General features: G+C 60.6%; 2 protein-coding genes across 2 annotated transcripts; one reads left to right on the forward strand and one right to left on the reverse strand.

The window, feature by feature from the left end:
- Positions 1 to 1,510: 1,510 nt before the first annotated feature.
- LOC126646515 (all-trans-retinol 13,14-reductase-like) lies at positions 1,511 to 8,270 on the forward strand. The gene is made up of 11 exons (XM_050327918.1): positions 1,511 to 1,676; positions 2,352 to 2,534; positions 3,218 to 3,447; positions 4,184 to 4,379; positions 4,888 to 5,085; positions 5,192 to 5,317; positions 5,860 to 5,998; positions 6,382 to 6,491; positions 6,683 to 6,849; positions 7,543 to 7,702; positions 7,972 to 8,270. Exons 1-11 carry the CDS (start codon positions 1,511 to 1,513, stop codon positions 8,115 to 8,117), a joined length of 1,821 nt encoding a protein of 606 aa, XP_050183875.1. The 3' UTR covers positions 8,118 to 8,270.
- Positions 8,271 to 8,932: 662 nt separating this feature from the next.
- LOC126646564 (basic proline-rich protein-like) lies at positions 8,933 to 9,864 on the reverse strand. The gene is made up of 2 exons (XM_050327995.1): positions 9,577 to 9,864; positions 8,933 to 9,066 (listed from the first exon to the last, which is right to left on the reverse strand). Exons 1-2 carry the CDS (start codon positions 9,823 to 9,825, stop codon positions 8,968 to 8,970), a joined length of 348 nt encoding a protein of 115 aa, XP_050183952.1. The 5' UTR covers positions 9,826 to 9,864; the 3' UTR covers positions 8,933 to 8,967.
- Between the last annotated feature and the right edge of the window lie 787 nt (positions 9,865 to 10,651).

Raw genomic sequence — 10,651 nt, forward strand, 5'->3', positions numbered from 1 at the left:
GGGTTTGATTGGGTGTGAGGTGTGTGCATGGGGTGTACATGTATGTTCACACATTTGTGCACGTGTGTGTTCATGTGTGTGTACATGTATGTGTACATGTGTGCACATGTTCTGTTTGGGGTTTGGTGGCTGTGGGTGTATGGTGTGTCCCGTTTGGGGGGAGGGTTGTTGAGGGGATGGGGGTGTGTGTGCATGGGGTGTACATGCCGTGTACATATGTGTGTGTCATGGTGCACACACAGGCCCTTCCTTAATTCTGCCAGGAGAGGTCAGCAGAACTGCAGGCACAGGGGAAGGGGAAAGGGTGGGTGGGGAGGGTTGTGTGTGGGCGAGTGTGTGTGTGTTTGCATAGATGTGTGCGTATGCATGGGTGTGTTTGCACAGGAGTGTGTGCATGGGTGTACATGTGTATGCACATACATGTGCATGTGTCCACATGCATGTTTGCACAGGGGGTGTGTACATGTGTGTTTGCACAGGGTCAGTGTGTGTATGGGTGCACTTGTGTGCACATACATGTGGGTGCGTGTGTGTTTGAATGGGAGTGTGTGTATGGGTGCACGTGCGTGCACCGACGTTTGTGTGCACATGTGTAATTTGAACAGACTTGTGTGCACGTGTCAGCCCGTGTCTGTACATATGTGTATTTACTTGGGTGTGTGTGCACAGGAGCAACTGTGTGTGTGTGCACATATGTGTTTGCACGGACATGCGTGTGTGTGTGTGTGTGTGTCAGCCCATGTGTGTGTCCTCATTGCTCTCACAGGTGTGGAGGGGGTGTGTGTTCCCTTACACAAGTGTGGATGTGCACATCGGTGCACAGCTGCCTGTATGCACACACGTGTGTGTGTGTGTGCAGTGTGCAACACACCAGTGCCCCACACGCCTGTGACCCACGCACATGTGTGTGCATCTCCCACGGGGAACCATTGGGTGCTATAAGGAGTTATAAGGTGTCATGGAGTGTCATGGGGTGACATAAGGAGCCATAGGGTACCACAGGGTGCCATGGGGTGTCAGGGCATGGGGTGACATAAGGAGCCATAGGGTGCCACAGGGTCCCATAGGGAGCCATGGGATACCATGGCCAAGGGAGCTGTGGCCATAGGGCACCATAGGGTCCCACAGGGAGCTGTGGCCATAGGGTGCCATTGGGTCCCACAGGAAGCCATAGAATGCCTTGACCTTATTGGTACCATAGGGTGCCATGGGGTGCCCCAGCCACGGGGTACCATAGGATGCCATGGCCGTGAGATGCCATAGGGTGCCATAGGGTCCCACAGGAAGCTGTGGCCATAGCGTGCCATAGGTTGCCGTGGCTATAAGATGCCCTTTTCATAGGGGGTGTGTGCGGGAGCTCGTGTGTCTTTAAGCAGGGGTGTCTGTAAGCCTGTCCATAATCCCCTTTGTCCATAAGCTGCTGTGTCTATAAGTGTCAGGGCCGAACGTGCGGGGCTGTAGCATGTCCCTGGTGTGTCTATACCTGTGCATCCCATCTGTGGTGACAGCCATGTGGCCTACGCTGCTGCTGCTGGTGGCCCTGGGTGTGCTGGCTCTGGGGCGGGTGGCCCACAAGCTGCTGGCCCCGTCCGGCAACCCCTTCGCTGGACCACCCCTGGAGCCCCCCCGGCCGCTGGTGACGGACCAACGTGCCCGGGACAGGGTCCTGAAGCGGGGTGAGTGCTGGGTGTCTGTCGTGTGTCCCTCTGTCTGTGTTCATCTGTCCCATGGAATGCTGTGTGTGCTGCCCATTACGTGCCCTCTTGTTGCCTGTTGCACGCGTGTGCACAGGGTGCCTAGGGATGGTTACTGGCAGGAGCTGAGTGTGTGCACAGGGCTCAGTGCCGGGTGGGGATAGTGGACAGAGGCTGAGCTCGTGTGTGGGCACAGGGTTCAGTGCCCAGCAGTGGCCATGGGCAGGGGCTCATCAAGCACTTGTGCCCAGGGTTCAACACCCGGCAGGTGCAAAAGAGGCTGCATGTGGTTCCTGTGGGCAGTGGTTGATCACGTCTGCAGGGCTCGGTGCCCTGTAAGTGCCAGAGTGGCTGGACACAGGCATCGCAGAGTCGCTACGGGGTCACTGTCAGGTGTACTGTACCTGCAGAGGGTTCAGGGTGTCTGATGGTGATCACAGGCAGGGGCTGATCACATGTGTGTGCCCGGGATTCAGCATCCAGCAAGTGCCAGAGCAGCTGAACATAGTGGCCACGGGCAGTGGTTAGTCACACACGTGTGCCCAGGGTTCAGTGCCCAGTGGTGGCCATGGGCAGTGGTTAATCACACACTGTGCGCCCAGCATTCAGTGCCCAGTGGTGGCTGTGGGCAGTGGTTAATCCCATGCCTGTGCCCAGGGTTCAGCCCCCAGCGGGTGCCGGAGCAGCTGGACGCCGTGGTCATCGGCAGTGGCGTGGGGGGGCTGGCAGTGGCTGCCACGCTGGCCAAGGTGGGCCAGCGAGTGCTGGTGCTAGAGCAGCATGACCAGGCCGGCGGGTGCTGCCACACCTTCCAGAAGCACGGCATCGAGTTTGATGTTGGTAAGGACCCCCAAGCCCCTGACACTCCCCAAGCCCCCTGGCATCACCTGGCACTGCTGCTGCCCCCACAGTGTCTGTGTGTCTGCCTGAGTGGGCAGGGGCATGTGAACACATGTGTGCAGTGCACGTGTGCACTGTCTGCATACAACACACGTGCTTTTGGTATGTAGTGTGTGTGCGCGCATTGTGTGTGCTGTGCATGTGTGCTGTGTCCATGTCATTTGCGTGTTCGTGCTGTGTCCATGCTGTGACCGTGCCATGTGTATGTCATGTGTGCTCTGTGTCCATGCCATGCGCTTGCTGTGCCTGTGCCGTGTGCATACCATGTTGTGCTTGTGTCTTACCCATACCATGTGCATGCCATGTCCATGTCATGTGCTTGGTATATCTCTGCCATGTGCGTTCCATAACGGTGCCGTGTCTGTGCCATGTCCATGCTGTGTCTGTGCTGTATCCATGCCATGTGCTTGTCATGTCTATGCCATGTGTGTTCCATAACCATGCCATGTCTGTTCTGTGTCCATGCCATATCTATGCCATGCCAGCAGCCCATCCCACCCCCCACCCTCAGTGTGACCCACAACAGGCAAAAGCCAAACCCTTCCCTCCCCTATTGCCCCCCAGCTGCTCCCACCACATGTCCATGTGACCCCCTCAGTGTCCCCCCACCGTGTCCCCTGCAGGCATCCACTACGTGGGGCAGCTGCATGAGGGCAGCCTCCTGCGCGTGGCACTGGACCAGCTGACGGATGGGCAGCTCTGCTGGCAGCGCCTGCCTGACCCCTATGACGAGGTGACCCTAGGACCCCGACGCTACCAGCTGCGCGCCGGCAAGGTGGCCTTTGTCACTGCACTGGAGGAGCAGTTCCCCACAGAGAAGACAGCCATCAGGGAGTTCATGAAGATCTCCAAGGTGGGGACATGCCACCCCCATGAGGAGGTGACCACAGGGTCAGGGAGGGGTGGTGGTGTCACTCTGACGGGGAGTGATCAGCCTGGGATATGGGGGTGGGTGTGGTGGTGGCACCAATGGATCTGGTGGGGACATGGATGATGGCGGGGAAGGGGCTATGGCAATGGTGGGTACTAGGGTAATGGGTGTGGAGGGGACAAAAGTGATAGGAATGGTGGGTACAAGAGTGGTGGGCACGGAGAGGACACAGGTGATGGTTGTGGTGGGGATGTGTGGTGGGTGCAGAGGGGACACAAGTAATGGGCATATTGGGGACACAGGAGCTGGCTGTGGTGGGGGGAAGTCCTGGGGATGGTGAGGAGATGGGTGTTAGGCGTGGTGGGGACAGGTGCTGAGCCACAGGTGGTGGTCCGGGGTTATGACAGTGACAGTCCTCATGACAAGGTGGTGGTCAGGCAAGGAAGTGTTGGTGGTGACAGTGGCCTAGCTTGGTGTCCCACATGTAGTCTTGGGCATGTGGCACCATTGGTGGTGCTGAATCTGGTCCTGCAGTGGCAGTGGTGACATGGGGTGGTGGCGGTGGTGGGGGTGATTTGGAATGGTGTCGGTGGTGACACAGGTTGTGGTCTGGCAACACATGGCACTCCTGACCATGCTGAAGCTGATCCCAGGATGGTGCTGGTGGCAGGGTGGGGTGGTGGCAGTGGTGACAGTGATATAGCACAATGTCCCCCAGGTGGCCTCACGTCACGTGGCACTATTGGCTGTGCTGAAACTGGCGCCACACTGGGTGGCTGCCCTCCTGCTCCGCTCCGGCCTCCTGTCCCTCCTGTCCCCTGTGTTCCGCCTGGCCACCACCAGCCACAGCCAGGCTGTGGCCCGGCTCACCTCCGACCCCGACCTGCGCGCCCTCCTCGGCTACCTCTTCTATGGTCAGGGGCTGTCGTGATAGGGAGGGGTCTGTCACGATAGGGAGGGCCCCGTGTGGAGAAGGACAGTAGTGTCATGGTAGGGGAGGCCACTACTGTGATAGGGAGGTGCTCTGTTGTGATGGGGAGGGCTGTGTCACGGGGGAAGGGCTGTGTCGTGATATGGGAGGGCCATGTTTTGCTAGGGGAGGGCTGTGTTGTGATAGAGGAAGGCTGTATTGTGATGGAGGATGTGTTGTGTTGGGGGAGGGCAGCATCACTATGGGGGGGGCTGTATCGTGATAGGGGAGGGATATATTATAATGAGGAGGACCTTATGATAGGGAAGGGCTGTCTCATGATGGGAAGAGGGGCCATGTCTTGATAGGGGAAGGCTGTATCATGATAGAGAGCTGTACTGTGATAAGGAGAACCTTGTCATGATAGGGAAGGGCATATCATGATATGGTAGTGCTGCCCCACACTGGGGCCGGGTCCAGCTGTGCCCATCTCCCCCTTGCTCCCTCCGCAGGCACGGCCCCGCGGGACTCCAGCTTTCTGGCCAACGTGCTGATGGTTCATCACTACCAACGGGGGGCCTGGTACCCGCGGGGGGGGGCCAGCGAGATCGCCTTCCACATCGTACCCGTCATCGAGAGCGCGGGGGGCGCCGTGCTGGTGCGCGCCCCCGTCACACGCGTCCTCGTCAGCCCCGCCGGCACCGCCCTGGGTGAGCGCCCGACTCCCAGCCCCGCCCCGGGGGGGATCACATGTGTGTGATGGTGACGGGGTGGCAGTGCCCCGCGCCCCCTGACTCCTCACACCCCGGCCTCCAGGGGTGGCGGTGCGGACAGGGTCAGGTGAGGAGGAGCTGGAAATCCGCGCGCCCCTCGTCATCTCCGACGCTGGGATCTTCAACACCTTCGGCAAACTGCTGCCCCCCCAGATCCGCAGCCACCCCGGTAACGTCGTCCTGTGTCCCCAGTGTCCCCATGTCCCTGGTGTCCTCAGTGTTCCCAGCATCCCCGTGTCCGCAGCATCCCCGTGTCTGCAGCATCTCCGTGTCTGCAGCATCCCCGTGTCCCCAGCATCACCAGTGTCCCCAGCATCGCTGTGTTCCCATGTCCTCAGCATCTCCATGTCTCTGCTGTCCTTAGTGTCCTCAGTATCCATGTGTTCTCAGTATGCCTAGTGTCCTCAGCATCTCCATGTCCCTGGTGTCCCCAGTGTCCTCAGCATCACTGGTATCACCAGGGTTGCTCAGCATCCCTGGTGTCTTTGGTGTCCCTGCCATCACCAGTGTCGTCAGCATCTCCAGCATCCTTAGCATCCCTGATGTCCTCAGCACCTTTGCATCCTCATGTCCCTAGTGTCCTCTGTGTCCGCAGCATCCCTGTGTCTGTATGTCCCCAGTGTCCCTGGCATCCCCAGAACCTCCATGTTCCTGGCAACCTCATGTCCCCCGTGCAAGTGGGGTTGGGGTGTCACCCCCATGTCCCCGCAGGTGTTCTCTCCCGCCTGGCCATGGTGCGGCCGAGCATGGGCTCCTTCCTGGTGTTCGTGGGGCTGCGGGGCAGTGCAGCCGAGCTGGGCCTGCCCCCCACCAACTTCTGGCTCTACCCCCACAACGACCTGGACACCATGTGAGGGGTCCTGGCACCCTGTGGTGGGCACAGGGGGCAGGGGGGGCATGGCGGGTGGATGGGTACAGGGTGGGTGCATGAGGGGTGCCTGGGGGTGCACAGTGGGGAGGGTGGGTGCAGGGCTGTGTACAGTGAGGGGGTGGGTGCATGGAGGAAGTGTGGGGTCTGCACTGTGGGTGGGTGCACAGGGGGTGCACAGGGAGTGCCCTGTGTATGGGTGGGTGGGTGGGTGGGTAGGTATGTGGTGGGTGGGTAGGAGCGCAGGGGGTTCATGGTGGGCACACTGTGGGTGGGTGTACAGTGGGTGCACAGTGGGTACATGGTGGGTGGGTGGGCGCACAGAGGGTGCACAGTGGGCACATCATACCCCTCTCTGCCCGCAGGATGACCCACTACGCTGCCCTGAACCGTGATGATGTCCCTGAAAACCTGGCCATGATGTTCATCACCTTCCCCGCTGCCAAGGACCCCACCTATGAGCAGCGGCACCCAGGTACATCACTGGGGACCCCTTGGATACTCCCCAGCTCTGCACCCCCAATCTGCTCAGCTTTGAGGGGTCAGAGGCTCCTCAATGCTGCCAGCACAGGGTGGGCACTGCCACTGTCACCATGGCTCAGGCTGGCACCACCCCTGGGATCCCATGGTGGCACAGGGGGTGTCACCAGCTGTCCCCACCCCCAGGCCGGTCGTGCATGACCATCCTGACCATGGCACGGTACGAGTGGTTCGAGGAGTGGGCCGGGAGCCTCCCCAGGCACCGTGGTCCCAACTACGAGCAGTACAAGATGTCCATTGCCCAGCAGCTGCTGGAGAGGGCCCTGCTCCGCTTCCCCCACCTGAGGGACAAGGTGACCCCACTGAAGGCCCTGCCATGCATTGGGGTGCTCAGAGAGGAGGGGGCAGGATGGGTACAGAGTGATCTCCAGTGTGAGGGAATGTAGGGATGGAGCGTCCTGGTATGTTGTGGAGTTGGGGTGCCCTGTGGGGTTGGGGTGCCCCTTTGAATTTGGAGTCTTCCACAGGGATGGGAAAACACAGTGGAAATGGGGTGCACAGTGGGGACTGGGTGCCCTGTGTGGGTGGGATGCCCTATGAGAATGGGGTGGTCTGTAGGATGGGTTGGGGTGTCCCACAGGGATGGGGTGCCCCATGGGTATGGGTGCAGAGTGGAGATGGGCTGCCCAAGTGGGATGAGATGCCCTGTGGGATGGATGTGGGATGAGATGCCCAGGTGGGATGGGTGCCCAGGCAAGATGGAGTGCCCTGTGGGAAGAGCATGTCCTGCAGGGATGTGCTTGGTGATGAGAGGATACCCTTTGGAACTGGGATACCAAAAGGGAATGTGCCCAATAGGACAGAGTGCCTGTGGGTTTGGGGTGCCCAGTGAGGACAGGGTGCCCTGCAATGCCATCCCCCCACCCCAGCACCTTTGCACAGGGTGGGCTCGGACCTGTTGTGATGGGATCTGTGGTGGGGTAGGATGGGTTTACCCATGCCCACAGTGCCCCCCAACATGCCTCAAACACCCTGTGCCCGGGCAGGTGGAGTTCGTGGAGGCAGCTTCACCGCTCACCAACCAGCACTACCTGGCGGCCCCGCATGGGGCAATGTACGGCGCTGAGCACAACCTGGAACGCTTCTGTCCTGCTGTGATGGCCACCCTGAGAGCTGACACCCCTGTGAGGAACCTCTACCTGACAGGTGAGGGAGGAGTGTCCCCATGTCCCCCTGTCCTGCTGTCCCCATGACCAGCTCCAGGCTGTGGATGGTGTCCCCAGGGGCTCCCTGCAGTGAGGGGTGTCTGGATTCACCATGGGTGGCTGTTTGCCCTGAGGGTGACCATGTCCCCCATGGTGGTGACCCTGTCCCCAAGAGGTGGCCATATTCTCCTTGAGGGTGGCCATATCCTCCATGATGGTGGCCATGTCCCCCCCCTGGAGTGTCCGTGTCCCACGGTGGCCTGTCCCCAGGGCAGGATGTGTTCTCCTGCGGGCTGGCGGGGGCCGTGCATGGGGGGCTGCTCTGCGCCTCGGCTGTCCTGGGACGCCTGCTTTACCTGGACCTGCTGCTCCTCAAGAGGAAGATCAAGCGGTGCCAGGACCGGCATACGGCGTGAAGGGGATACCGGCTGTGGGGACAATGGATGCGGGGATACCTGTCCTAGGGAATGGCCCTGGGTTGGCAGCTTGCTCCCAGCTCAGTAAACCCTTGATGTCCCACTGGCCTGTGCCTGTCTCTGGGAATGGGGTTGGGAATGGGATAGAATAGACATGGGGATGGAGATGGGATGGGGATGGAAAAGGATGGAGATGGGGATGGATTCGGGATGAGGACAGAAACGGGGTGGGATGGCATGGAAATGGGGATGGGATGGGGACTGGAATAGGGATGGAATGGAATGTAGAGGGGGCTGGGGGTAAAGATAGGGATGGAATGGGAATGGGATGGAGACAGGAATGGGGATGGGAACAGGATAGGATGGAGATGGGGATGGGATGAAGACAGGAGTGAGATGGGATAGAGATAGGGATGGGCACAGGAAGGGGATGGGATGGAGCTGGAAATGGGATACGGATGGGGAATAGGGATGGGAAGGGGATGGGACAGGGATGGAGAGGGGAATGGGATTAGGATGGAGACAGGGATGGACAAAGGGATGGGGACAAGGAGCCCTTCAGCTGGAGGTGAATGGAGGGTGCAGAATCCCCCTTAAACTTCCTCCCTTGTCTGTACCTCCTGAGCCTCCCCAGCCCCGCATACCAGCACAGCCGGGAATTCTTTTACATTTTAAATATAATAAATAGAGGAACCACAATGAGATGGTTTAGGGTGGGGAGGGACACAGACGTGGGGGGGGCATGGACCCAGGCATCCAGATGCCCCAAAGGGTCTATGTCTCCCCCCTCCCCCTGCCCAGTGAAGGGGAGCGTTGTCACCACGTTGTCCTTGAGGAAGGGGGGTCACCCCTAGGTCTGGGTGGCGAAGGGGAGCTGGGGTCTGGGGTCATGGCCACATTCGGGGCATGGCCCTGGTGGCAGCGGGTACAGGAAGGGCTTCGCTGTCACCTAAGGGTGAGGGGGCTCAGTGTGGGGAGATGTGGGGCACCCCCATGGCTTCCAGGGGCCCAAGGGAAGAAGGGTGTCCTCCTTGGGGGGCAAGGCAGGGTGTGTGGGAGCAAGGGGGATGCCCTGGTATGGGGAGGGGGTTGGGGATCCCACACATGTCCTGCTGAACCCCATAGGCCACCCACCACCCCATATGCCACACCCACCACCTCATATCCCATTACCTACCACCTCATGTCCTACCATTTATCACACCGTTGTCCAATCACCCACCACCCCATATCCCAGCACCCACCACCCCATATCCCCAGGACCCACCACCCCATATCCCCAGGACCCACCACCCCATATCCCAGCACCCACCACCCCATATCCCCAACACCCACCACCCCATAACCTCAGCACCCACCACCCCATATCCCCAGGACCCATCACCCCATATCCCAGCACCCACCACCCTACAGCCCACCTCAACTCCCACTCTGGGCTCAGCCCAGCACCCTGACCCACCTCGCTGTAGGGTGGGGGCTCCAGCCCCACTGGGATGGCCCCACTGGGTAGACTGGGGAGTGTGGGCATCGGTGCCAGTGGGGGGGCCACAGTGCCCTGGGGCTCTCCATCAGATGGGAGGGGCATGGGGCCCTGGGGCATCCTGTAGGCCAGGGGAGGCACAGGGTCCTGGCAGAACTTGTAACAGAGGTGGAAGGTGAGGAGGAGGAAGGCGATGGCTATGAGGGCGATGGCGATGATGAAGAGCATAGTCCTGGGGACACCAAGAGGTGTGTGCTGGGGGTTGGCACATCCCCACTCCTTGGCACTCTGGGCTGTCTGCCCACCCCAGCCCTGTCCCCACACCCACAGGACTCAGGGGGTCTCTCCATCTCCCCATCCCACAGCCCCCATCCCCATGGGCTCCTCCCAGGCATGGCACCCCCTGCGAGGTTCCCATGACTTCCGTGCCCCCCTGGCCCCCCACCAACGAACCAGGTGTCCCCCAGCCCTGCCGTGTCACTTCCGTGTCAGAGACGCCCTCTGGACCTGGGTGCACCCTACTCCCTGTGCCCAGAATCCCACACCCGGTGCCCTTTGCACCCTCCCTGTCCCACTGTGGACCTTGACCTGGGTGGAAGCTCGGGGTGCACCCCCGTGGTGGGGCAGGACCATGCCAAGGGGTGCTGGCACTCTGCTGAGAAGAGGAGCTCCCATACTGGGGAGGGGATGAGGGGATGCCCAGGGTGGCACAGAGGGTGCCCAGGGTGATAGGAGCTGCTCAGGGTGAGAGGGTGTGCTTGGGGTGGTAGATGGCGTAGGTGGCCGGGGTGACACAGGGGGTGTTCAGGGTGGCAGATGGGGTGCCAGGGTGACAGTGGATGCCCAGAATGGTGCTCAGGGTGATGGTACAGTGGGTACTCAGGGTGACACAGAGGTTGCTCGGAGTGACAAGGGGATGCTCAAGGTGACAAAACGGGTGCTTGAGGTGACACAGGGGACCCCCAGGTTGGCACAGGGGGGGCCTGCATGTCCTGGGGTTGTGCCCTGCTGCCTGGGCCAAGGTGAGGATGAGGAGGAGGCAGCGAGGCCAAAG

The sequence above is a fragment of the Myiozetetes cayanensis genome, unplaced genomic scaffold (genome assembly GCF_022539395.1).
Source record: "Myiozetetes cayanensis isolate MyiCay16 unplaced genomic scaffold, myiCay2020 scf35, whole genome shotgun sequence".
In the NCBI taxonomy this organism is placed as follows: Eukaryota; Metazoa; Chordata; class Aves; order Passeriformes; family Tyrannidae; genus Myiozetetes; species Myiozetetes cayanensis.

Coding starts and splice junctions, on each gene's coding strand:
- LOC126646564 (XM_050327995.1), bottom strand. CDS start 9,825: ATGCTCTTCATCATCGCCATCGCCCTCATAGCCATCGCCTTCCTCCTC. Junction 9,067..9,576: donor AGCCCCCACCCTACAGCGAG/GTGGGTCAGGGT, acceptor CCTCACCCTTAG/GTGACAGCGAAGCCCTTCCT.
- LOC126646515 (XM_050327918.1), top strand. CDS start 1,511: ATGTGGCCTACGCTGCTGCTGCTGGTGGCCCTGGGTGTGCTGGCTCTG. Junction 1,677..2,351: donor GGACAGGGTCCTGAAGCGGG/GTGAGTGCTGGG, acceptor GCCTGTGCCCAG/GGTTCAGCCCCCAGCGGGTG. Junction 6,850..7,542: donor TCCCCCACCTGAGGGACAAG/GTGACCCCACTG, acceptor GTGCCCGGGCAG/GTGGAGTTCGTGGAGGCAGC.